This window comes from Dermacentor variabilis, unplaced genomic scaffold (genome assembly GCF_050947875.1).
Source record: "Dermacentor variabilis isolate Ectoservices unplaced genomic scaffold, ASM5094787v1 scaffold_14, whole genome shotgun sequence".
Taxonomy (NCBI): domain Eukaryota; kingdom Metazoa; phylum Arthropoda; class Arachnida; order Ixodida; family Ixodidae; genus Dermacentor; species Dermacentor variabilis.
This window is the reverse complement of record NW_027460302.1, coordinates 17,456,524-17,484,338: the sequence shown is the minus strand read 5'-3', so window position 1 is coordinate 17,484,338 and position 27,815 is coordinate 17,456,524. Positions and strand designations below refer to the sequence as shown.

Genomic DNA, 27,815 nt, shown 5'->3' with positions numbered 1-27,815 from the left:
CCGTTTTCGGCGTACCATTGTCGTCGTGCCATCGCTTTACGTTTGTCATCACTTCAGCAACGTCATAATCCTGCAGTCGTCGTCTTACTGACTGCAGTCATGCCCCAGACGTCAATGCTTCTTCGTCATTATATCGCAATTATGCAGTCATTATTCGATCGTAATAATGCCGCCGTCTTTATGCCATCGCCGTGAAGACACCACGCTAAGACGATCGCTATCGTCCACGCGCTGTTGTGCCATCATCGCCACGCAGTCCTCGTCGTGACATGGTCGTCGTCATCCCACGTTCGTCATCCAGTTGTTGTCATATCGTCGTCGTGACATGATCGTCGTCATGCACTCGTGATCGTCCAATTGTGCTCAAGCCGGCATAATAACGCTGTTTCCCTGATACCAATGTCATCATTTAAGAACGATTATCTTAGTGTCATCGCGCCGCTGTCATGCAACCTTTTTAGTTCTATCGGCGCCATTCCTTCATTGTCAACAAATAGTCCTTAGTGCATCGGCATCATAGAGTCGTCGACATTCCGCCATGCTCAAACCTTACTAAGGCAAGCGAGTGCCATAACAACATGGATGATACCGGATTATGCTACACATAACCAAAGTAGCGGAAGTCTAAGAATGGAAACTACGCATGTTAAACAAACTTGGCTTCGGAAATGCGCTAGCAGAATGCCAGGAAAATTGAAAAAGGGAGAAAAATTGAGAGACAGACATTTACGGATAGGAATTCAGAAATACGCTTTGTCGTTACATCGCTGGAATGGTAATCCCGTTACCATCGACAGTCATCGTGAGATGAGTTCTGCCGTTGTATTTAGATAGATACATAGATAGCATGTTAACAATTGTTCGGTTGGTACGCTCCGTAAGCCCATTCGTCTGTGGATGGTATGGTGTCGAGTGACGCAATTAGGAATCACACAAACGAAGCAGCTCCTCTACGACGTCCGCTGTGAATTGTCGTCTACGGTCGCTGATGATCACGTGGGGCGGACCATGTCGCAGGATCACATATTGGAGCAGGAATGTTGAAACGTCAGTGGCAGTTGCGGAGGGCACGGCCGCCGTCTCGCAGTAGCGTGTGAGGTAGTCGACGCAAACAACTATCCAACGATTTCCCTTGGCTGATTTTGGAAATGGGCCTACGAAGTCAATGCCCACTTGTTGGAAAGGCGTGCTTGGAGGCGGGATCGGCTGCAGAAGACCTGCCGGAGCAGTAGATGGACGTTTGTGGCGCTGACACTGCATGCAGCTGGCCACATACGTCTCAACAGATTGTCGCATTCCAGGCCAATAAAAGCGTTCCTGAATCCGGTAAAGCGTCCTCGCCGAACCCAGATGGCCAGACGTAGGGTCGTCGTGCATAGCACTCAGAATCGCTGTGCGAAGGCTCTCCGGCACCACTAGGAGAAAACGTGCGCCAGTGCTGGAAAAGTTCTTATAGAGGAGTCCATCACGTACACAGAAATGGTTTGCTGTCGTCGAGGCGGTCGTAGCGGTGAAGAGCGGTGTTAATTTATCGTCTTTTCGCTGTTCGGTTTTGAAGCAGTCGAAGTCTGGAAAACGCGGCGACACAGAAGCCACGAGGTGATCGAAGTCGTCGGCGTCACAGTCCGTAGCACTAAGTGGCATACGCGAGAGACAGTCCGCATCAGCGTGTCGTCGACCACTCTTATAAGAGACGGTGAAGCTGTATTCTTGCAGTCGGAGCGCCCAGCGCGCAAGGCGGCCACAAGTGTCACGAAGATTCACAAGCCAACACAACGAGTGGTGGTCGGTGACCACTGTAAAGGGGCGTCCATACAGGTAAGAACGAAACCGCTGAACCGCAAATATTACCGCGAGGCATTCTTATTCCGTCACAGTGTAATTCTCCTCGGGCCTACTTAATGAGCGGCTTGCATATGCGATCACGTGTTCGCGGTCACCGTAGCATTGAACTAGGACGGCACCAATACCTATGCCACTGGCATCCGTATGGAGTTCTGTCGGAGCTGAAGGACTGAAGTGTTGAAGAACCGGTCGTGACGTCAGCAGAAACTTCAACTGACGAAAAGAAGAGTCGCACTCCGGAGTCCACTCTAAGGGGGTGTCCTTTCGTAGCAGGCATGTCAGCGGATACGCAACGTCGGCGAATTTAGGAATAAATCGGCGGAAATAGGAACAAAGCCCCAGAAAACTACGGAGCTCCTTGACACAGCGCGGTGCACTGAACGCTTCAACGGCTGCTGTTTTCTGGGGATCAGGCCGGATGCCATCCTTGTCGACGAGGTGCCCAAGCACAAGGGTTTGGCGGTCTCCGAAGTGGCATTTCTTAGAGTTTAAAACTAGACCAGCGTTTCTGATGCAGTTCAGGACAATATCCAGACGCGAGTTGTGTTTGCTGAAGGTGCGGCCAAAGATGACGACGTCGTCGAGGTAGCACATGCAGATGTTCCACTTCAAGCCACGCAATACAGTGTCCATAAATCTCTCGAAAGTTGCCGGAGCGTTGCACAATCCAAATGGCATCACATTAAATTCGAAGAGCCCGTCAGGGGTTACAAAGGCAGTCTTCTCCTTGTCGTCAGGATGCATCAGAATTTGCCAATAGCCGGATCGTAAATCTACTGAGGAAAAGTAAGAGGCGGAATGAAGGCAGTCTATTGCGTCATCAATACGTGGGAGTGGGTACACGTCCTTTTTTGTTACAGCATTCAAACGGCCATAGTCGACGCAAAATCTCCAAGATCCATCTTTTTTTTTAATAAGAATCACTGGAGCTGCCCACGGACTTGCTGACTCTTGTACGACTCCCTTTTTCATCATTTCGTGCACTTGTTCGTTGATAATCTGGCGCTCTGATGGTGAAGCACGATATGGCGTTTGTCTAATCGGATTTGCCGAACCCGTGTTGATGGTATGGCGCGTTCGAGACGCAGGGATTGCAGGTATTTTGTCCTTCTGCGCAATGTCAAATACTGAAACGTGCTTCGAAAGCACACCCACTAACGTTCGGCGTTCACTCGTGCTGAGCGATTTATTTACCATCGACAAGAGGGCTGTTTCCGAACTGTGGCCATCAGGCTCTTCCGGCACATGTGTAAGTTCAGCCACTGATAAGGACGCGTGTTCCCTGGCGAAGGCTAATATCATGCCGTCTGGTAATATAACGGGCTCCTTAGAACAGTTTACGGGCCATAAGCCAGTGCGTCCGCCTTTGATCGACACCAGACAATGTGGCACCAACACATTCTTCTTCACGCAGTTAAAGTGCATCGGTTCTACGGTAGATTAGAAGCTGTCGGAATCGGCGCCGCAACAGACAACGGGAACGCAAACGGTAGATGATGCAGGTATGATCGCATCACCACGAACACACAGTGTAGTTTCACGATCTACAGGGTTCTCCAGGAGTCCTGATGGAATCCTACCACATAAGAATACTTTTCCTGTGCGGCAGTCGACAGTAGCACCACACTCCTGCAAGAAGTCCATGCCGAGAATAACATCATGGGTCGACCGAGGAATAATTACAAACTCTGTCGTAATAACATGGCCTCCCAAAAACACGTCAGCACTACACACCCCAATAGGTCGCAACGGCTCGCCACTCACTCCACAGAACTTCGAATCTTCGTCCCATTTAAACAAAACCTTTCGCCCTAAAACGTGTTTAAAAGAGACACTCATGACCGAAATTGTTGCGCCTGTGTCCACCAGAGCCATCACAGGGACATTATCTACAAGCACGCGCACTTTGTTTTTCAGCATCAACACAGGAGGTATTTCTGTCAGTAGCACGTCTCCAGCGACCTCACCTCCATCGGCCGCGCTAGCTAGTTTTCCGGTGACGAAGGGGACGCGGTGCGACGCAGCGGTGAGGGAGAACGGGGAGCGCGACGTTGCGGTGGGGGTGTCCAACTTCTGTCAGATGCTGGGGAGCGATTCCGGGAGCTGCTCGGCCAATAGTCGTCGCCAGACGATACGTGTGCTGGCCACGGAGCACCGTGTGACCGTTCGGAGGGCCGAGAAAACTCTGACGGCTGGCCATACCACGTGGTCATACGCTGGTTGCAAAACCGCGATATATGACCCGGGACACCACAGGAATAACACACCGGGAGAGGTCTAAACCTTGGTTGTTCGTCGATGAAGCGGATATTATCATTTTCCCGCGTGTAGTGGGTTGGTTCGTGGCGTGTGTGACGACGATACATCGGGCGTCGAGAAGGCGTGCGCTGAGCGCGTTGGTCATAGCGCGGAGTCGGCGGGCGTGTTGTCATCCTCGACTGTGGGGCTGCGCTGTACTCCACGGCCGCTGCGGTAACCATCGGTTGCCAAGGGGTCGAATGTGGCGCCGTCATAGCCTCACGTGACGTGTACACGCCATGGTGGTCACCAGTGGAATGCGACAACCCTTCGCGGCGGGAAAGTTCCTCGCGGACAATCTGTCGGATGGTCGAAGGAAGGTCGAGGCAAGGACTCGTGTCCACACTGGCAACCGTCGTAACGTTTGCCAACCGACCAAACTTTGGCGCAATCCGACGCATCTTGAGCGTTTCAAAAGTTCTGCAGTGCCGAATGACGTCGGACACAGAACTGAGGCTCTCCTTTCCAATTAGAATATTGCACACATCCTCAGCCACTCCTTTCAGCAAATGCCCAACTTTATCTTCTTCCGACATGCGAGCATTGACAACCTTGCACAGCTTTAACACTTCTTCAATGTATGTTGTGCATGTCTCACCTGGTAGCTGCGCCCGTTGCGACAGTGTCTGCTCCGCACGCTTCTTTTTGGCGACTAAGTCCCCAAAACACGCCTTTAACTCGTCAACAAAATGTTCCCACGTCGTAAGCGCGTCCTCGTGGTTCTCATACCACACGAGGGCGGTATCGGTCAGGGAGAACACCACATTGGTGACCTGAGCGGTTGCATCCCACCCGTTGGATTTGCTCACTCGTTTGTAGTGGACGAGCCACTCGTCGGCATCTTCCCCCGCTTTGCCTCCGAAGGTGGGTGGAACGCGGTAGTATGGCAGCGGACTGCTAGGCGCTGCCCTCGGAGTGGCTCCTTCTTCTGGCATGTCGAAGATGGTCACGGCTGATGGCGGGAGGCCGGCAAGTCGACGGCTTCGACGAAGCTGCGGCAGTGATGGTTTCGTTGTTGTGAGCGATACCCAGCACCTCCACCACTTTGTTACGCGCGAAGGAGACCGTTTATAACCCTTACGGATGAAGGGGACCGTTTACTTTAGGTCGCGAAGGTGAGCGCAAGAGCGGTCAGCTGGTTTATAAACTGAGCGTCGTTCTCTTCTTTCTTCTTCCACTCGGGACCGCAAGCACGTTCACTGGTCTTCGTTTTCTTCATGCGTAACAATATTATAGCTAATGAAATAACCAAATTCCTAAGTGACAACGTACTGTCCCCACATCAGCATGGTTTCCGGAAGGGTTTCGCTACTGTAACTCAATTAACCGCAATTATTCACAACTTTGCAAGTGCTCTTGACAAGTCAAGCAAAATTGACGTAATATTTTTAGACTTTAAGAAAGCGTTTGACCTTGTTCCTCACAATAAACTTAATAGAAAAATTACAGTCAATAGACCTTCCAGCCTATATTATTAACTGGGTGGCGGCTTATCTTTCTAATCGCAAGCAGTTTGTCTCAATTGATAATTACTCTTCTAACGAACTTTCAGTAACCTCTGGAGTACCTCAAGGTAGCGTGCTAGGACCATTACTATTTCTAATATACATAAACGGCATCACTAACGAAATTTCTCATCCTGTTCAAGTTAGACTATTTGCTGACGATTGTGTGTTGTTTAGCGAGGTTACTTGCTACGAAGATCAATCGACCTGTGTTCGTACTTACGCCGCTTCGTCAAAAACTTCGCCACGTTGCTCGGCCTTTGGCAGATCTTGCAAAGAACACCACGCCGTTCTCATGCGCCCCTGAGCAAGCTCACGCGTTCGCCGTTCTCATGGGGCTTCTGACCACCCCTCCCATACTTGCCCAATTTGATCCATCTGCACCGACCGAAGTCCACACTGACGCAAGTGGCCACGGCATTGGCGCTGTTCTCACGCAACTAACGAATGGTACCGAGTGCGTGATAGCTTACACCAGCCGCCTGCTGTCACCTGCTTAGAGAAATTACTCCATCACCAAGCGGGAGTGCTTGGCTATAGGTTGGGCTGTCGCCAAGTTCCGGCCATATTTGTACGGCCGCACATTTTCAGTCGTTACAGACCACCACGCCCTCTGTTGGCTGTCTTCTCTCCGGGACCCCACAGGACGGCTTGGTCGGTGGGCTTCGCGACTCCAGGAAGTTTCATTTGCTGTCAACTAAGTCAGCACGCCTGCACAAGGACGCTGACGGCCTCTCGCGTCACCCCGTGGATCCTCCCGATTCTGTTTGCGCATGATCCGGTGACCTGCCTGATGGCTTTGACACACATGACCGACATGAGCGCATAATAGCAACGCGACGCATCCTTACAGTCCATCATCGCCGGAGTGCAATTTGACTGCACCGACCGCACGTGCCGCATGTTCGTGCTGCATGACGGCATCCTTTACCGCCGCACGCTGACCCCAACCCTGACCACCCTGAGTTGCTGCTTGTCCTTCCTCGCCATCTGCGACCCATCGTTCTCGAATAAGTTCACGATCTACCAACGGCTGGACACCTTGGAGTTTTGCATACATACGACCGCGTACGCCGCCAGTTCTTCTGGCCGGGTCTCTACAGCTCTGTGCGTCGTTGTGTCGCAACTTGCGAATTGTGTGAGCGCCGGTAGAAACCTCCCCTGCCATCTGTCGGCCGACTCCATCCAATTAAAATTCCCTCTGAGCCATTCATACGCGTGGGCCTTGACCTGCTTGGCCGTTTTCCAACGACGACTGGAAGGAATAAGATCACTTTCGCTACTGATTACGCGACACGCTATACGATAACAGGGGTTGCCGACTAAGTGAGCAACTGACGTCTCCGATTTTCTTCTTCTAGACGTCATTCTCCAGCACGGTGCACCTCGACAGCTATTACAGACCGCGGCCGCTCGTTCTCGTCTCGGGTTGTGGACGACCTCCTCCGCTCTTGTACCACTGAGCACAAGCTGTCCGCACAAACGAACGGTTTTACGGAACGTCTATACCGAACACTCAAAGAGATGCGGTCGATATACGTTTCCATCGACCACTGCGACTAGGACGCACGGTGGCCTACGTGACATTCGCGTATAAGTCGTCCCGACATGACACCGCAAGATATTCACCCTTTAATATTTTGTATGGTCGCCACCCCACTTTGCCTTTGACACCATCCCACCTTCTGCGCTCCGCGTTGCCACTGATTACGCTCATGAAGTCATCGATCGCGTTCACATGGCGCGTCAAATCGCTCGAACTCGCCTATTAGCCTCGCAACATCTGCAGAAAGGGCGTTAAGACCGGTGCCATCGCGATGTTCAGTTCGCCCCACGTGCTTGGGTGCTGCTTTGGTCACCATGTCGTCGGGTTGGCCTCTTCCAGAAGCTTCTCTCTCGCTACACAGGGGCTTATGAAATCCTACGTCAAGTTAACGACGTCAATTGCGAGATCGCGCCGTTACAGTTTCATCCATCTTCAATGCCGTCGCCTGCTCACGTCGTGCACGGTTCGCGGCTGAAGCCATACTTCGCTCGCAGGTTTTCGCCTACCATGCGCCGAGACGGTATTTCACCACCCGGGGATCCTGTTACGGAAGGATGAAAGAAGAGAGAGAGGAAGAAGAAGATCGCGACACGCTGGCTACTGCGGTTTGGATCAGAGAGCGAACGAGTATAGCCGATATTCTAATTTACATTAAGACAAAAAAATGGAGCTGGGCAGGTCATGTAATGCGCAGGTTAGATAACTGGTGGACAATTAGGGTTACAGAATGGGTGCCAAGGAAGGGAAGCACAGTTGAGGATGGCAGAGGACTAAGTGGGGCGATGAAATGAGGAAATTCGCGGGTGCTAGTTCGAATCGGGTGGTTCTGTAGTCGACATAAAATAGGCTGATGATGATTATGATGAAATACTCATACAAGGCCATCACTTCAGTGAACGATTCTCCGAACAATTCAATTCAACAATACCTTTATATATATATATATATATATATATATATATATATATATATATATATATATATATATATATATTGTCACGTGGCGGTGACCTTAAGAACACAGTAGCAATACTGTGAAAGGCAAAACTAGATTTTATTGGGCGAACCTGTGCCCACAAAACAGGCTACACTTATAGCACAACGAAAGCGGCGAACAGAGTCGGCGATCGTCGGAAATCTGATCAGCGGGTCAAGCGCGTCGGCTTTTATAGAGCAGTCGTCGAATGTTCCAGACTAATCGTTTGGACCCGCGTGCCTTCCACAAAGTTCTACACCATTCGCGTTACGCGATGAAATCGGATAACACAAGGTTCGGCGACAACAGACAGCCGGGTAGAAGCATCGATAACTTTCCAGAAACGTCGGATACATGCAGGCGCGTCCGTCGCTGTGCGATTACAGTTGTTAAGCGGCGAAACGTGGTCGCCCGATAAAGATAAGCACACGTGTCAATCCCCCCTCTTAAAAAGCATCGACCCGATGCTGCATACAAACGAAAGTAATAAAGAAAAACACCCGTAGCAAAGAAAACAATAAAATAAGGAAGTTCGTCAGCGTCCGTAAAAGGGTTTCAGACGCACCACGTGGACCACTTCAGATCGTGCGCGGCGCCGCTGTGAATGCGAAATTCCGTCTGGCACGACCCCATAGTCCAGTGCGCCAATACGTCGAATGACCTTGTAGGCTCCGAAATAGCGGCGCAATAGTTTCTCACTCAGACCTCGTCGGCGTATCGGTGTCCAAACCCAAACACGGTCGCCGGGCTGGTACTGGACGAAGCGTCGTCGGAGGTTGTAGTGTCGGCTGTCGGTCCTCTGTTGGTTCTTGATCCGTAGGCGGGCGAGCTGTCGGGCTTCTTCGGCGCGCTGCAGATAGCTAGCGACGTCAACATTCTCTTCGTCAGTGACGTGGGGCAGCATGGCGTCGAGCGTCGTTGTCGGGATCCTGCCGTAAACCAGATTAAACGGCGTGATCTGTGTTGTTTCTTGCACTGCCGTGTTGTAAGCGGAGGTTACAGACGGCAGGACCGCGTCCCACGTCTTGTGCTCGACGTCGACGTACATTGCTAGCATGTCGGCGAGGGTCTTGTTCAGGCGCTCCGTGAGACCATTCGTCTGCGGATGGTAGGCAGTTTTCCTCGGGCTTCGGGCTTGGATCGCGGCTTTGCGGGGGCGTTCGGTACATGAACGCACAAGCACCTCTACCAGATGTCACGTGATGGTGACGTTAAGAACACAGTAGCAATACTGTGAAAGGCAAAACTAGATTTTATTGGGCGAACCTGTGCCCACAAAACAGGCTACACTTATAGCACAACGAAAGCGGCGAACAGTGTCGGCGATCGTCGTAAATCTGATCAGCGGGTCAAGCGCGTCGGCTTTTATAGAGCAGTCGTCGAATGTTCCAGATTAACCGTTTGGACCCGCGTGCCTTCCACAAAGTTCTACACCATTCGCGTTACGCGATGAAATCAGATAACACAAGGTTCGGCGACAACAGACAGCCGGGTAGAAGCATCGATAACTTTCCAGAAACGTCGGATACATGCAGGCGCGTCCGTCGCTGTGCGATTACAGTTGTTAAGCGGCGAAACGTGGTCGCCCGATAAAGATAAGCACACGTGTCAATATCAGGTTTTGGGAAGGTGGTAGGGCCCTAGCCCTAGCACCTCCCGGTAAGGTCAGAACTGTCCGCCTATGGCTGCAGGCATGAAAATATTCTGTTACAAGTACGCCTGCTTTCAAGAAAGAGCATGTTCGTGCCATGGCGAACGCATTGTATAATATTTAGAAAAAAAAATATCATGTGTTCCTCGATTGCTTGGACGGCATGTTTCTGTTGGGTGTTCTGCAGCGTACTATTAAAGAAGAATTAACCTTGGATCCCCCGAGTATTCGGTATCTCCCTGTAGAAAGTGAGGACGGGACACCATTCGACTTAATAATGTTGATTGTACTCCATGGCATACGGAGGTGCAGGATGGACGTTCAGCTCGGCCGATGTGGATGCATGTTCGACGCGTCAATGCTTCAAAGTAAGTGTGACGTGTTTTGTTGTAGAAAAAAAAATTTCCAATCATTCTAGACTGGTTAGCTCGTGTACAGCTCCTCTTACAAATGAAAACACGAGAAAAGCGGGAGATGGAAATTGAAGACGATGAGCAAGACGAGAACAAGGTGATCCTGCAGGGGTCCTGCTTTCTCCTTGTTCTCGTTTTGCTCATAGACATGAAGCACTTTTAGGATGTACACATCGGCCCAAGATGGACTGGTGTTTCTGTAACGCGGAAAAAGATAGCTTTGTAAATATTGTTTGCCTTTTTGTTGGTGACAGCTCTTAAACAGGCACAAAAGAAAAAAGATCCATGCCATGATGATTTGAATATCGGACTTCTGGTCTAGCGTTCCTGTGTTCGAATCCTTCCGGCGGATGATTTTAATAATATTTAATTATTTATTACACAGTAATTTGTTGAAAATGAAAAATTTACAAAGTCGAAGAGACGTTTAAAGCCAGAAGGACGAAGTTTAGACAAATACATGTACTTCCCATTATTCCCATGCTTGTTGAGGCAGCTCCTGTAGACACAAGCCCCACAGTTCCCTGTAGTAATTATTGTATAAAACTATGTATTTGGTCTTTTTTTTAGTTTTTAATCTTGCTATGGCCAGGTGTTAGCACATGCTTTACTGCTGGTTTGCTTTGCCTCCTCACAGCTGTCGCGGGAGCTTCGAGTCACGGGCAGTGAAGAATCTATAGAGTGTAGAAATATACAGCTCCGCTGTAAAATGGCCTACGACTCGAAGGCAAACGCGTTTAAAATGCTCCAATTGGCGTCAGATTTCTCAGGGAGGCTCCTGGAAACAAAGTAAGTCACTGGCTCTGAAAAACAATATGGTAAATTTCAGTCTGGGTAGGAATGGAGCCCGGGTGTTCGGGTTTCCGCAACGCCACGCCTACACGGTTGTGGCTGAGGGCGTGTCTTGTGCGTGCTTGATTGCACAAGTAGCATCGCATCCATCTCGCGGATGTGGCTTAGTGCTTGCATCATTGGGCCCTTGATGGTGCAGCCACTGAGGTGGCGCCAGGCCTTGAGTGTATAAAATAAAAAGCATTAATTGGCCTAATAGTTCTGCTGAAAGCCGCAAGGCGGAGAGAAGTAATGAATAAAGGAAAAATCAGACATCCACCTGTTTATAGCAATTGCTGCAAACGAAACCCATACGGGGGTTTCGTTTGTAGCAATTGCTATAAACAGGTGGATGTCTGATTTCCCCTTTATTCAAAAAGCATTAATGTTCAATTGAACGCCGCTAAGCAGCGCTTCGAGTTATGAACTCCTCACGGGCAAGCGAGCGTGTTGAACTTGAAAAAAGGGGGTACTAGCGAAACACAAAGGACGCGCACACAAGGAAAATGCTGTGTTGAGACGCTTAGTGTGTTTTGACTTGGCCTTACCGAGGCGCACTTAGAACGCAGGCTAGAGCTGGAATGCGCAAATAAATACATTTCACCAAAGAGACTACAATGCTTTCGCATTCCCACACGTAAGCAGTCTTAAGTGTCTCTGCAATTTTCTTTTTTTTTTTTGCAGAGACGCTCACGATATTTAGTAATTAGTAGCGGTGTTCAGGCCTGACTAATATCCGTTCTTTGACTTTCGTGAGTGTATATGCAAACTTTGACAAATCTCCCGCTATCTTGACGAAGACAGCCTTGTGTGTTTTCCTGTAGTAATGGTTGGAATATTGAGCATTTCGACTTGATGGTGGGCTTTCAGAGACCGGATGCAAATATGAAATCGAGCCTTGAACTACCATCACTAGCATCTCGCCGTAAGTTTTATCGCTTGTGTCTTTTTCGCCGCATATTTCACCATCATTCACTACACGATGGTTTCATCTTTCCTCCCCAGTACGTATCATCACGCAGTGACCACCGACATAAAGTAGCCGTTCCTTTTTGCAGGACTTCTGCTTTTCAGTATTCATTTTTTCCCTGGACTTGTGAAGAGCGGAACCATCTTCCCACCACTACTGCAGAAATTACCGACCATCAACATTTCAAAAATGCTCTAACAGTAACTAATTAGTTCTTTACCTCATGTTATTTCTCGTTTTTTCCTCTTGTTTGCTTGTGCTTACCTGTATCATCTACTCATTTTACATTGTTTTGTAGTTTGGTGATTTGTATTGATTTGCTTGTTAATTAGAGTATTTGTATTTGTATTGGTACATTATATAACTCCATGTATAAGTGTATCTTTTCACAGAAATGTTTTTTTTGGCCACTCCCCTCTGTAATGCTTCGGCCCTGAGGGTACAATAAATAAATAAATAAATAAATAAATAAATAAATAAATAAACACAACGGATGAAGAAACGTAGTGAAGTACCATCCTAACTTAAATGAAGAAAAATGAAAATGTAGGCGTTTAATTGAATTTAGGCGTTATAGCTAATAAAATGTCTAGCACTATCATTTATTTTTATCAACCTAGCTCTGGTTGCTTTTTTTAAGTATTTGAGACCCTAAAGATAAAAATCAAATAAACAAACCTGTGTTCTTCACACTAGACATATCTTGATAAGTATCTCATACCCCTAAATTCACCTATAGGAGTTAATTTCTTGTGCGAATTTCAATACAGAAAGCAAAGCTAAACACAGGGTAAAGCTTGCTCATATTGTGGCAACAACTTGTACATCGGCCACCTTGGTACAAAATTTGAGAATTGCATCACGTGCAGCGCAGCGCTGATGTAGTTGCCTACCTGCTGTGACTGGCAACATTGTAGCTGCCAGTATTGCCGTCTGGGCAACAAAGTTTGAAAGAGTCGATGCATACATCGTTTTTGAAGGAAGGCGCGGCAAGTTTACAGTGAGTTTGCAGTCACGTCGCGCTCACGGTGATCTGTATCATGCAACGTAAGCCTATGTTATCAAGTTGATTCTTAGGGTGACTTTCGCTTGCAAGGACACATTAGTAAACAAGGACAAGCATGCCTTCACCTTATCCGGCTCAATGTAGCCTACGTGCACTCTTCAAAAGTAAATTGTTCTCGCCGACTTGCTTCGTGTACAATGTTTCCAAGAACAGGGAATACGTTTTATGTGGCTGCAGTCGTTACCCGGAAGACGAGAAGTCTCTCAAGGCCGCGCAGCAGTTGCACCCCGGCTCGAGTTTCGGTATATAACTTGAAAGAGCGTAGGTTAGGGCGTGTTCGTATTTCATAACTGAGGTTTTTTAGCGCACGAAAAGGGACGAGAGACAGAGGCAATACGCGGACACAGCGCTGACGTTCACCGTCATCCCATTATCCTCTACAGTTGTCATCGTCGTTGCGTCGTCGTCATTCCTTCTTGGCATTGGCATCATCCTCAAACAGTTGTCTTCATGTCTTCATGTTCATGACCGACCTTGGCAAGCGAGTGTCATAACAAAGTGCGCCGATACCGCAGGCAGTACATGTCGCATGTAGACGAAGCAACTGAAATGTCCAGATGATCACTACAGATTCTAAATAAATGGGTTTCCAGCCACACGGAATGTCACTGGATTGCTTGAATGCTAATCGTAGTACCGTTGAAAGTCATCGTGATATTGGTTATGAGGGAATGTTCTCGCTTAATGTGACACACATTAACACACACACGCTTAATGTGACACACCAGAAACGCCGTGTTTGTCTCCTCCACTTTCTGGTCCTGTCGTCTAGCGCTGTTTGAATTTTATAGCATTTCTCACTGAACACCTGGCGTATCGTGCTACGCAGTCAGCCATGCAAATATTTCCAGCTTATCATTAAAACCAGCTTGTCTCGTGTTCGCGTTCGTGTTGTCCACTTCTCTGCTCTTGTGTCCTGTCTGCGCGCCTCACTTCTTTGTTGCATAATTGTCTCCCTCGTTTAGCAGAAAATTATTATAAGTCTACAAAAGTAACGACAACGTGCATAAACAAGTCTTTGCAACACTTGGTCGGCTTCGTTCGTGTAGAGCCCGTCTTTATGCAAAGTGGTCTTCAGGTTGCTCGTTTGTGTGAGGGCGAACTTGTAATGAAAAGAAAGGAGAAGTCAGCCGGAAAAGCATCCTTCTGGCCTGATAAGAGATACTGAGGTAAAGGGTAAGACATGTGTAAATGGGGAGGAAATGTGTGTCACATTAAGCTAGAACATTCCCTCATAACCAATAACACAATGACTTTCAATGGTAATACGATTAGCATTCAAGCAATCCAGCGACATTCCGTGTGGCTGGAATCGCATTTATTTAGAATTTGTAGTGATCATCTGGAGATTTCAGTTGCTTCGGCTACATGCGACATGTACTGCCTGCGGTATCGGCGCACTTTGTTATGACACTCCCTTGCCAAGGTCAGTCATGAACATGAAGACATGAAGACAACTGTTTGAGGATGATGCAAATGCCAAGAAGGAATGACGGCGACGCAACGACGACGATGACAACTGTAGAGGAAAATGGGATGAAGGCGAACGTATGACGCCAATAACGGGATGACGACTGTATAAGGACACTGTATGTATGGTGACGATAACGTGACGAGGGCGCTGTGACGAAGGCGGCATAACGAAAATCGAATGGTAACTGTAGAGAAATGACAATGGAACGACCACGATGCCATCACGTCGACCGTATGACAGCGAAAGTATGACCACTGCCTGAGGACAATGGAGTGAAGACGACGGCATGACGACAGACGGATGACGAAGCTGGAATGACGACGCTGCAAAGACCAAGACGACGCCACGAGCGCATACCCAGTTGTCCATCCTATCAGAAAACCCCTGGGCAGGCATAAGAAATCTATCTATCTATCTATCTATCTATCTATCTATCTATCTATCTATCTATCTATCTATCTATCTATCTATCTATCTATCTATCTATCTATCTATCTATCTGAGTTTTGCAATACAGGCGCACGACACAAATATTACAATTGAATATTTATTTGTAGTATCAGCATACAAAAGCGAAATACGCAGGGAAGTATGCAGAAAAGGGGCTCGAAAATTGGAGATAACGCACTGAGCTTGAAAAGCAATTGCGAGAAAAGTTGAACAAGCAGTCTAAACATTTATTTTCGGGATAAGAGTGAGGAGCCTAAGCAACACGAAAAGAATACATATGCAAATAATTAGGAGAATATAGAAATCAATCAGTGCAGAAAAAGAGAAATGTATAATACAAACTAGTACAAATGAATACTGTTACAAAAGGAATCTTTCGAAGAATGATTTAAAGGTAAATCATAGATTTGGAGTAACTGCAGTGGGCAATACTAAGTTAACCATTTCATACGCTCGCATTCATTTGTATTGCTACATTCTGTCTATTTAGTGACACTGTTGACCCCCGAAATGGCCATTACAGTGGTGGTAATACAGAACATCAGTAATAAACTTTACTGTGGAACTCATCTCACGAAGGCTGTAATGCGATCAGCAGTCGAGCAGTGCAGCGATACGCAGTATTCCTGAATAGGCGTTTATTTGCCACCTGTAGTTGTCATTCTGGGTGAACCTCTCCTCTTGTCCTTTGCGTTTTCTACTGTTTTTTTTTTCGTTCAACTATGTACCAACTGGTCCGGATTTCAGCCCTTCTGCAAATCATTCTGAGACTTGTGTTCCTTCTGCTACATGCGACATACCCCGGTATCATTCCACCTTGCTTTGACCCTCGCTTTTCCTGGTCGACCCTGAGGCTGGCGGCATGACGGTGACTGTATGGAGCCGACGCAGTGACGAGAATGCCATCGCGGGCGAGGAAAGACGTCGATGCAACTACAAAGGCTGTATAACGACGACTGCGTGACCACAATGAGATGGCTATTTGTGAATTATGGCGATGGTATGACGACGCTATCAGGACAAAGACAATGCGAATATGACGAGTGTACAGCGATGGCAGCATGATGATAATCCGATACGAAGCCTTTCATGACGCCGGTAGGCTTTGATAACGACGGTATGACGAGAGCTGGAAGCTAGAGCGACGACAACGGAACGACGGCGTGACAAAAGTCTGGTGACAAAGTCTCAATGACGGCGGTTCAACAGCCACGAAGGTAACACGATTGCAAGCACATGCCTAGTGGCCTATAAGCTATTAGACAACTTGAACACTGGGTCGGCGTAGAAGGCATGACGACAAATATCGAGTCTGTGAATAGTTTATCAGTAGGAAGACGCGGTAGTACGCCGCGATAAGCATTACTGAAATGAGGATTACCTCGGCTAAGAACTGGTGACTCGATTACTGCGGAAGGCATCCAAAACCATGACCGTTCAGTGCATCTGCTTCATCTTTCTTCCATTAATCCACGATGGAGCGTATACTTGCCAACGACAACAACCTGTTTGAGATGATCGACGCTTTTTGATGAAGACGGTGATTTCCATGCTATGGCGCATACCAACAAAATGGAATTGGCATTGAATCCTGTGGTACGTTCAAAAGAAATACAAACAGATAAAGAAAAACGATGCAGTATAGGAGTCCTCACACAGAGTTGGGAGATGTGCTGTGCGAGAGCACATGCGCCGATTCGCTCTACGCCAAAAAAAAAAGGCGCGGGCCAAGGGGAGGGGGGGGGGGGGGAATGTAAAGCATTTCACTTGAAGCCACGAAGCTTCACGTAGATTAAGAAATGTGTGTTGGATTTACACGAGCTTCGTTTTCCTTTAATGGAGCTGAGATTAAACGCTATAATTGTGGATACTCATAACATTGATGCAATTTTCACTTACAGGAGGCCCTTCGACTTTACCCTCCTATTCCACTCATTGCAAGAGAGCTGGGAGAAGACATCGCTGTCGGTATGGTGATTAAATTGTTCAACCTACGTTATTAAGCAATGATAGCGTTTTGATGTAATGTTAACCAATTAATAGAGAGAAAATTAGACATTTTCCCTTTATTAATTACTTCTTTCCACCTTGCGGGTTTCCGCAGTACTACTACGTCAAATATTAACCAATAATACTATTCCAGAAAAAGAACCATATATACGTTGGCAGTTCTTGTTGTAGACGCTCCAGGTTTAAATCGCATCGGCTTAAATCGCCAATACGTCACAGGATAAAAATGTTGCATGAGTAGCTCTTCTGCAGTCATTCTCGAAAGTTTCGCATGACACGTTGAGGAGAACTACCCCTCGATCACGCGTAAAGTCGGTTTTGCGTCCCTGTAACCGAGTAAGGAAAAGTGGACAGGGACACAAAGACGGAGATTAATTATGCATTTGCAGATGCCGTGCACAGGATTGCATTTTACTTCCTTTACACTTCACTCAACGACTTCTATCGGGGGCAAAGGAGGTACACCATAGATTTTACATTTATTTGGTGTAAAGAAAACATTTAGTTACAGTAACGTCGTGAAAACAATTTCCAGGGTGTCGAGGTTATCGAGATATCCACAGAGTGCAAGCAGGCTCTATGCATGCCTTTCATAGATTACGAAAAAGCATTTCAGTCAGTAGAGATACTAGCAGTCACAGAGGCATTACGTAATCAAGGATTACAGAACGCTTACGTAAATATCTTGGTAAGTACATACAGAGATTACATAGCTACCTTAATTCCACACAAGAAAAGTAGAAAGATACCTATAGAGAAAAGGGTCAGACAAGGAGATACAAACTCTCCAATGGCATTCACTGCGTGCTTGGAAGAAGTATTCAAGCTATTAAGCTGGGAAGGCTTAGAAGGATCAACGGCCAGTATCTCAGCAACCTTCGATTTGCAGATGACATTGTTCTGTTCAGCAACACTGGAGACGAGTTATAAAAATAGGGTGAGGACCTTAACAGAGAGAATGTAAGAGTAGGTTTGAAGGTTAATATGCAGAAGACAAAGATAATTATCAAGAATCGGGCAAGAGACCAAGAGTTAAGGATCACCAGTCAGCCTCTAGAGTCTGTGAAGGAGTACGTTTACCGAGGTCAATTGCTCACAGGGGACGCTGATCTTCTGAAGGAAATTTAGACAAGAATAAAAATGGGCTGGAGCGCATTCGGCAGAAATTGTAAGGTCCTGACTAGAAGCTTACCGCTATCATAATAAAAAAAAAAGATGTACAATCAGTGCCTTCTACCGGTGCTCGCATGTCAGGCATAAAATTGGAGAGTGACAAAGAAGCTCGAAAACAAGTTAAGGACAGCAAGAAGAGCGATGGAACGAAGAATGTTAGGCGTAACGTTAATAAACACGGAGAGCAGCGCGGATCAGAGAACAAACAGGGACAGCCGATATTCTAATTGCCATTAAGAGAAAAAAATGCAGCTGGGCAGGTCATGTGATGCGTACGTTAGATAACCGGTGGACTACTATGGTAACATAATCGGTGCTAAGAGAAGGGAAGCGCAGTCGACGGCAAAAAACTAGGTGGGGTGATGAAATTAATAAATTTGCAGGTGCTAGTTGGAAGTGGCTGGTGCAGGCGGGGTAATTGGAGATCGCAGGGAGAGGCCTTCGTCCTGCACTGGACAGAAAATAGGCTGCTGCTGCGGCTACTGAAGATGATGATGATGGTAACCATTGTACAGAACTCGTATATGACATAACGGACTGCGCTCAGAATACCGGAATGACGTTAAAGCAATATTGCTTATTGGCTGTGAATATCTTCGGTGGAAAAAGTCCTTCTTGCAGTTCTGGACCTTAATTTCTTTGAAGTTGCCGAATAGGCACTTTCTGAATGCTCGCTTCTTTCTTTATATATGCTTTTATACCACTACGATGGGTCAGTAGAGCCGGTAGAGATTTCATCATGTAATACGGGTATATCAGCTAACAAAGGATTCTGTTGATGATTCCGCACATCTGATACAATAGACGTACGAACACAGCGCTAAACAATCTGCGTAAGCAGTGCCCGGCGTAAATGAACTCTAAGCTTTGCTTTCAACACATGTGGTGAACCTTAAGGGGCCCTCACCAGGCCACAGGCCACATAGGTGATTCACATAGTAAATCCTACATTCCACATAGTAAATTTTGGTAATTCGCTAGAACATAGGCGCCGACTACGGTGGGGCTCCAGGGCCCCGAGCCCACATTCCGGAATTTTCCGGCATGGGAAGAGCCCCCCGCGGCGATGCCGAAGCTCCCCCCCACCGCACCTAAAATGGCATTACCAGAGTTTTCACACCCACATCAGTTGAGCTTTCTTTTGACTTGCCTTGGCCTTTCTACTTAAAATTTTATTGTGACTAATAACTTACTGCAACATTGTTGGCGCGGTCATGCACGGTTTTTAATTCATACTTTCGCTTTATTTCTGCAAATCCTGAGAATATGAGGACAAGCACACTAGAAGCATCAGTGGTGGCTGCGCCATCTGTATTTTCTCACTTATGCATTGTTTTAAAATTCCATTGTAAACGCCATGCACATGCACATATATTTAAGTACATACACAGGATAATTAAGTTCATTATATTTATCAAGCAAAAGAGGTAGCAATTGCATATTATTTTAAAGCCTTTGCCTAGGGAATGAATAGGTTGCTATATATTCACCTCGCATCAAATTGCTTTACGTGCATTTTTGACCCTGAAAAAGCCTGCCGACACCAGTGACTCTTCCGACAGTCTTTTTTCAGCTGCGTGTGAAATGCACATGAATCATATGTGTCTCAGTATTACTTCTCTTTTCAGTAAGCAATGCTAACGACTCATGAAAAAAAAGAAAAAAATTCTAATAATTTATAACAGTTATTAGGGATGGAAACATCGTCACTTACACACAGAAGCCATGAATACATACACGGTGTCAGAATAACCTATCATGCACCCATATTTAAAAAAAAGAGGAGCATTTGCGTTACTCTTAAAAAACCTAGTGCATATTGTCTCCGGTACTGCGGAGTAGCTGCCAGTAATATCTTCATTACTGAGATTTGATTAGTCAATTCTAATTATTTATCTAACCCGAGACACGCTATCATAATTATCTAATTGTCAATGAGGCATTTATAGGCGCAGCCAAGAGACATTTATTTGCTGTATTTTCTGCGACGTACTAATTGCGTACTGATTTTTCTGACTGATAAATGAACCCCGCGAAATCTGAAAAATACCACGTGTCTGCGCTCCCACCCGCATCATGAAGCCGCACCCTCGAACAAGCTCCCTCTGAGTTTGTGAAAACTATATAAATAAAATAAAGAAAAAATTACTGATCGATCTAGTTACTTGTATGCGACGCCCCAGCTGAAGTAAACGTCACGCTTGGTGTTCGTTGGAAACGAGCTGTGATAGCTGTTGTCTTAGCGTAGATACAGTGCACGGATGTGTTTTTTTTTCTTTTTGCCACAACACATATCACCACAAAAGCGAATTGACAACATCAGTGCAAAAGTATAAAGATGTGTTTTGCTTCGTCCGAGTCGTCATGTCTTTCTCCAATGGAAGGAAGGCCGCAAATATATATCACTCATGGAAGTCTGGCGGTAGACCAAATGCATCAAACGGCGGCAATGTTTTCGCATTTATGGGCTAGAAGCACCACGCTAGTGTGCAGGACGTGGCCGCCGAGGTGCCAGTGTTCAAGTCATCAGTCTGGAGGGTTCTAAATGGCTCGGCCTTTCGCCCGTGCCACCGTAACCTGCACCAATGCTGGGAAGATAGAGACCTGCAGAATCGTCTAGCTTCCTCGAATTGGGTGCTCACAAAAGTGGTGAGTCACCGGACTTTTTGAGCAACATTGTGTGCATAGATGAAGCCAATTTTCCGCAGAAAGGAGCAGGTAAATTTGCATAATGCACGCTATCGGAGTGACTCCAATAAACACAGGGTAAAGCGCAATCGGCACCAGTACCAGTGGTCGTTCAATGTCGGGTGCGCAATTGATGTTGGTGCTATAGTCGGCCCGAAATTCTTCGATCACACACTGACTGGACAGTGTTACGTGGATGAAATACTTGAAGGAGTGATGAACGACTTTCTCAGCAAGTCCCGCTCTCACATCTGCAAGATGGTATCAGCAAGATGGGACACCCGCACAAAGGAGCAGCCAAACGCGAAACTGGCTAGATGCTACTTTTCATGCGCAATAAATTGGGAGGCACGGGCCTGTAAATTGGCCGGATAGGTCTCCTGGCGCTTCTCCACTCGATTTCTTTCTTTGGGGCTATGTGAAAGATGGTGCTACATGATCGAGACGGACGTCAGATGAGCTCAAGGCGAGGATAAAGTATGTCTGCCGTTGAATTTCAGCGTCGGTAATAAAGAAAGCCACAGATGATGTGATAAAGTGGACTCAGTATTGTGTACTTGCAGAAGGAGACCTATTCGAACCCGTGGCAGCAGCTGGTGTTCAACGCCGCTTACGAATTCATAGATAATAAGGGCACACTAAAATCTGATGCTTTCAAATGCGTAAGCATTGCTATCCTTACTTAAAGGAAAAACCATCCCTCCGTCCGTCGCGTAAGACGATCGCTTTCGACATAGCGCACGCTGCAGCGAGCGAATTCACCTGCGTGCTGCCTCTCGCTTCCAAGCCAACGAAGCGGCGAGAATACAGCGCTCACGGATCTCTGAGCACATGCCGCACTCGGCCGCTTTGGCGGACAGCTGTCGAGATACGGGCCGCGCCAGCTGCCGCCGAAGCACGGTTGTGCACGGTTGGTTAATAAATGTTGCGTACATTTCCTTCATTTGCAACGTCTCTCTGGTCATTTCATCCTGCGTACACATCCGTTTTGGGGCTGTCTATAACACCAGCGGACATTGCTTCTACTCGCGTCTTTCTCGAGGAGGTCTCACTTGACAGTTCGGTGTTGCGACCGCGCTTCTCCGTTTCGCCGTTCTTTCGGGGTCGTCCTCGCAATCAATCAATCAATCAATCAATCAATCAATCAATCAATCAATCAATCAATCAGTCAATCATTTTATTTCAGTATCAAAGACACTTGGTGGGTACAGACAAAAAGCCATTCATCAGGCTTGACGAGGTTTGCACCCCCCGAATACTGGCAGACAAGGCGTATAACAAATACAGCACGCCAACATAAATAAACCTAACAGTGTACAGAAGTCAGGTGTGTGTGCATTTACGGTCTTAAATCAGCTGCTATTGTCATAAATGCTAGTAAAGAAACATAACAAATCATTGTGTAGAAACAAATAATAAAATAAGAAAGAAATACGCTTGAACACACGACAGGGTCACATGAGTACATGAATACTGCATGAGATTACACACTCTATTGCGAAACCAAAAAGCACCGATAAATAGAACGTCACAGCAAAGCAAAGAAGACAATTAAGTGTGGCATTGTGTTATATTTGGAACTCTGAATTATTAAGCAGCGCAGGTAACTGGTATTTTAACATCTGAGTGCTGTACTTTGTACGTGTTCTAGGCACCTTCCAAAACTCACGTATTCTCAATGTACGGGCATGCTCAAGCCGGCGTAGTCCGGACAATTCAGTAAAAAATGAATTGTTATTTTTCACTTCCAATTTGTAGCGTTTATTTAACATTATAGGGTAAAGCTCATTTACTGCTAATAGATTTAGGGCCTTAAAGATTGGTTCCGTGTGTGTGTTGTATGCAGCATTAACGACGTTGCGAAGGGCTTTCTCTTGAAGTTTATGTAGTTTCTGAGTGTTTGTTTGTGTTGTCGTGCCCCAGACTAAATAGCAGTACGATAATTTCGACAAAAACAGGGATTTGTAAATTAACAATTTTATATTCTGAGGCAAGATGTGGCGATGTTTTCACATAACCCCTACAGTATCTGAAAGTTTATTTAATGTTTCATTTACTTGAACTGTCCACGTCATGTGTTCTTCAAAATCGACGCCAAGACTTTTAGCTTCGCGCGATATTGGTATATTTGACGACCCAATTTTTAGACTGCTGGTTATATTGAGTGCTTTGTGCTGAGGGCGAAATAAAGCTGCTTTCGTCTTTGCAGCGTTTAAGTTTCATGAGTTAACGACACTCCAAGCGTGAAGTTTATTTAACACCACGTTGCCTTTTTCTATGAGGCTAGACGGATCGCACCCTGTTATGAAAATACTTGTATCGTCTGCGTATATAATAAATTTTGTGTTACTGTCTATGTTTACTATATCGTTTACATATATGTTGAAGAGTAATGGGCCTAAGATACTGCCTTGAGGCACACCAGCGAGAATTGGTTTTACTTCAGATAGAAAACCGTTAACACTGGTTTTCTGCCGACGATGATGAAAATAGGACGTGAGAAGTGTTAGGAAAGTGCCTCTAAAGCCATAATGTTCCAGTTTCGCAAGTAAAGACTGGTGATTAATTGAATCAAATGCTTTAGAGTAATCAACGAATATGCCTAGTGTGCATAGTCGATTTTCAAAGGACTGCAAAATGTGTTCTTTTTGGCTAAGAAGGGCCGTTTCGGTTGAGCAGCCTCTCCTAAAACCGTATTGACACGGCGTAATAATGCTGTGTTTTATTGTAAAGCTGGACATGCGTTCATATAACAACTTTTCAATGCATTTTGAAAACACGGGAATAATTGAAATTGGCCTGTAATTAGAGAAGTCGTTAATATCACCGCCCTTGAAAATCACTGATACTTTTGATGTCTATAGTCCTTTGGGGAAAGTGCCGATGGAAAACATAAGGTTGACTACATGTTCTAAAATGGGTGCGATTATATTGATGGCATATTTTACAGGTTGTATCTGGAAGTCATCAGCATCGGTACACATACTATTCCTCAGGAACATGACTGAACTTACGATTTCGTGCACTGTAGTGGGAAACAAAAATGCACTATCCATTATTCGTGTTGTTAAGTAGTCAAGGCATTTGGGATCGTGCTTACTCTTGACTAATGATGTGAAGTACTCGTTAAAGGAATTCGCTAAATGGGCATCTGTTAATGTCTCGCCTCCATTGGTGATTGATAAAACTGATTCCCCTTTGGGGTCGCCTTGCAGTACGGTATTTAGTCGTTTCCAGACTAGGTAGGGTTTCCTGCACACTTCGGGAGAATAAAGATTGGTCATGTATATCCGTTTTACATCTCGGAGCTGTTTGTTTAAATTGTTTCGGAAATGCTTAAAAACCTGCAAGTCAGTCGGGTGTCTTGTTTTCATGAAACGCTGGTAGAGCTTATCTTTTTCTTTCATACTCTGCAGGTGTTCCCATGTGACCCATGGCTTACGGGCTTTCCGAGCTCGTTTTCTTAACTTACACGGAAAACTTTGGTCATACGCCGCCTTAAAGATCCTTATGAACTCTGTATAGGATCCTTCTGGTTCAGTGGAATCTATGACTTGGCTCCAATCAGCGAGACGCAGATTATAGCAAAATGATTCGAGTGTACACGAATTTATCTCTCTGTATGTTTTGGCAGGCCGGGGTTTTAATGTATTGGACGGTTTAGCGTACTGCGTTAAAAGAAAAATCGGGAGGTGATCGCTCATGTGAGAGCTGATGACACCAGCACTTAGATGCTGGGAGGTAATATTGGTAATAAAGACGTCAAGTAGGGTCGATGAAGTAGGTTGCACTCGCGTCGGTAGGCTAATTGCGTTGATGTAGTTGTTCGCATGCAGGATTCTACAAAATTCGTTATGATTTGATGATTGTTGCAAGCAGTCGATGTTCATGTCACCTCCAAGGATCACAGTGTCGGCCATATCGTTAAAATAGCTTAGGAAGGTTTCCAGAAATGCAAAGAAATTGGAAACATTCGCGTTGGGTGGACGATACATTACGCTGTACACTCTAGCACCGCTTTTCATGGTGAGGATCTCGAAGTCAGGGGTAATTTTCGAAAATGCCTGTACGATAACACAGCTGATGTTACATTTAATTAGCATCATAACTCCGCCCCCATTTTTAGAGCCGCGGTTTAAAAAGTAAGAAGTATATCCTGGAATTTGCAACACTTCTGTAGCATCTCGATACCATGTCTCAGTCAGCATCACAACATCAAACTGAAAAGCACTACGAAAAAATAAACATTGTATTTCTTCCTCTTTGTTTCTAGTGGACTGGGTATTAATGTGAAGCAGAGAAGATGAATATCTCTTGTTTCGCGACAACGTCCGCAATTCTGAAACCGATAAAAGGTGATTTTCCATGTTGTTGAAATGAAAGGTGTACACGTGCGTAGCTTACTCTATCTTATCAAGGTCGCTGAGCTTTGTGACACGAAGAACACGTGACGACTCTGTTTTCCTCACGAATATCTTGCCTTCTTTTGTCCAGCAGAAACGCCAGCTCTTCTCGTTTTTTTTTTTTTTTTGGCTACTGTCTTTCCAAGTAGCATTTTCAATGCAGGACAAAGGTGCTCGTTTATGTATACGGGCTGAGAACTTTGCTGTCCGATGTCAGCGGTGGTAATGCGCTTTTTTCGTGCCTTTTCAAGCAGGGCATTCCGTTTACAACGGCTGCGAAACTGGACAACAATATTTTGTCGCGAGGCGTCCCGAGTTGGTACACGGTGGCATATCTCTATGTCGGTCTCCGAAATTGGTTCGTTCATTGTATCCCCAATAGCCCTAAGTATGCTATCGAGGTTTTCGTTCGTTGCATTAGGAATACCCTTAATCTCGATGTTCTTGTTTCTGGAGTATTGCTCCAGTTGAACGATTCTCAGTTCATTTTCGGACACCTTATCCTTCAACATGGTGCATTCATCCGAGAGGGAGCTGTTCTCGACCTTCAATTTAGTATTTTCTGTTTCAATTTCTTTCAATCGGTTTGTCATATCTTCAAACGTTTTGTTCATGAAATCAAGAGAAGCCTTGACCTCGCGGAGCTCTTTCCGCAGTTCCCTCTCGAGCGACTGGCGCACTTCAGACAGGTCATGTTTTAGATCCTTTACAAGTTTGTTTTCTTCTGAGCGCGACAAGTTCATGGCAAAAGAATGGACAGTACACTTCAGTGGCAGCAGCAGCAGCAGCAATGAAAACTATATATGCTAATAAATCGCGGTTTCAAAGAAAATGCAAACCTGCAATCAGTAGAAGGACGAACGTGAGCGACGCTGTAAGTTAGCTGCCGCTGCTGCCAAGTGAAGGATGCCGGCCTCTTGTTCCTGTTGATATAGTGATGTCCCCTGGCGGCACAGTCGCCTCTCGAAATGACGTCACAGATGACCGTTGCCGATCACCAGAAGATTGAATGATGGTTCCACCAAGGCGAATTTCTTCACGGGCGTATCGGCGATGTTAGTATCTGCAATCAGTAGAAGGACGAACGTGAGCGACGCTGTAAGTTACGAGACATACGTAACGAGACATGTAAGTTACGAGACATACGAGACATACCAGCATACTACCAGGAAACATCAAGTCAGTACTACGAAATGCTTACGCATCATTCATATAAATCACAGAAAAGATTTCTATGGTTTTTTTTTTGTGCAGACGTCCCAAATGCCAATTCGGCTCATTTAGGTGTGGCAAATTCACTTTCTTAAATGCATCGCTTTTGCCTTTTCTCTACACGTGAGTCCCTTCCCGATCTCTTTATTTCGCTATATTTTTTGCCACGAGTCAGTTCTTTCGGCACGTATGCACTATCATGCAAAATAAAACCGTTACTTTAATTTAGTCTTGGTCAGAAACAAGTTTCGAACGATAAATATACCTGCGCGCGCAGTCTTACGAAGCGGTGCGAGCAGAACCGGGATTTTGAAACATGCGTGGTCAGATTGGCGCTTGGGTCGCGTTATCAATGCAATTTTGTTATCAATGTGATCAGTTGGCCATCACAGACGGATAAGTGCGGCGTAGAAATGAGAGCAAGGAATAGCGGCGAAGCCTGCTGTTGGTGCTCCTTCCGTGCCCTTATCAAGGTGATGCGCTGTCTCTTTGGATTTGCTACAGGCAAAGCAGTTGCTTTGAATCAGCTTATGCGAGGGTGCTGCTTTATGGTGCATATGGGAGCGCACTAACGTGGCATTTTTCATTTTTTGTGGGGTTGATTTACCAGTCGGAAAAAATTGTGCACAATTAGTACGTCGCTGGAAACGCAGCAGCTAGATGTCAATTCGGGATGCGTACAAACTCCTCATTGACACTTTTATAATTACGACAGTTCTTCTCGAGTTGGATAATTAAGTATGATTTTCTACTTAAATCTCTGTAACAAAAAATACTTGCGTATATTCCACCGTACAATAAATAATATGCGCTAGATTTTCTTCAAGTAACGCAAGTGCTCTGTTTTTAAGTCTTGGTGCATGATAGTTCGGATATTCTCTATAATTCACTCAGTAGCCGAAATGAGTCCAAGTCAGATTCACTCAAAATCAGAATCAACAGCAGTCATGCACAGCAGCGCTTATACTCGGACTAACAGAAAAATAATAGAGAGAGAGGTGCTGCAGTTTCTCCGGGAATGCGAAGCAGTATTACTGATACCGAAGTATCCAACAGAGAAAGGCTGGTCGTTTTATTTATTCTAACTTTAAGCGCACCGATTCCCCCCCCCACAGCTAATGGTGGCAAACGACATCCCCCTCCTCGGGACAGGGAGGCAAGGGACTTCTGAATTTCCTACAGCGACTAATTAATCGTGAATTATCCTTACACTCCTCGGTATACGTGACCCCTTTGTCCACAAGACGTACACGACATGCTCACATATATGCATTAACCGCTTAATTCGCCAGGAAAAAATACAT

At 46.0% G+C, this 27,815-nt stretch overlaps 1 protein-coding gene across 2 annotated transcripts in view; it reads left to right on the top strand.

The window, feature by feature from the left end:
- Nucleotides 1–27,815, top strand: part of LOC142567725 (cytochrome P450 4V2-like) — a 283,152-nt gene that overhangs the window by 196,649 nt on the left and 58,688 nt on the right. For both annotated transcript variants that reach the window (XM_075677900.1, XM_075677901.1), the window contains one exon: nucleotides 16,927–16,993. In XM_075677900.1, the coding sequence (XP_075534015.1) occupies nucleotides 16,927–16,993 (67 nt within the window). The remainder of the gene's footprint in view (nucleotides 1–16,926; nucleotides 16,994–27,815) is intronic.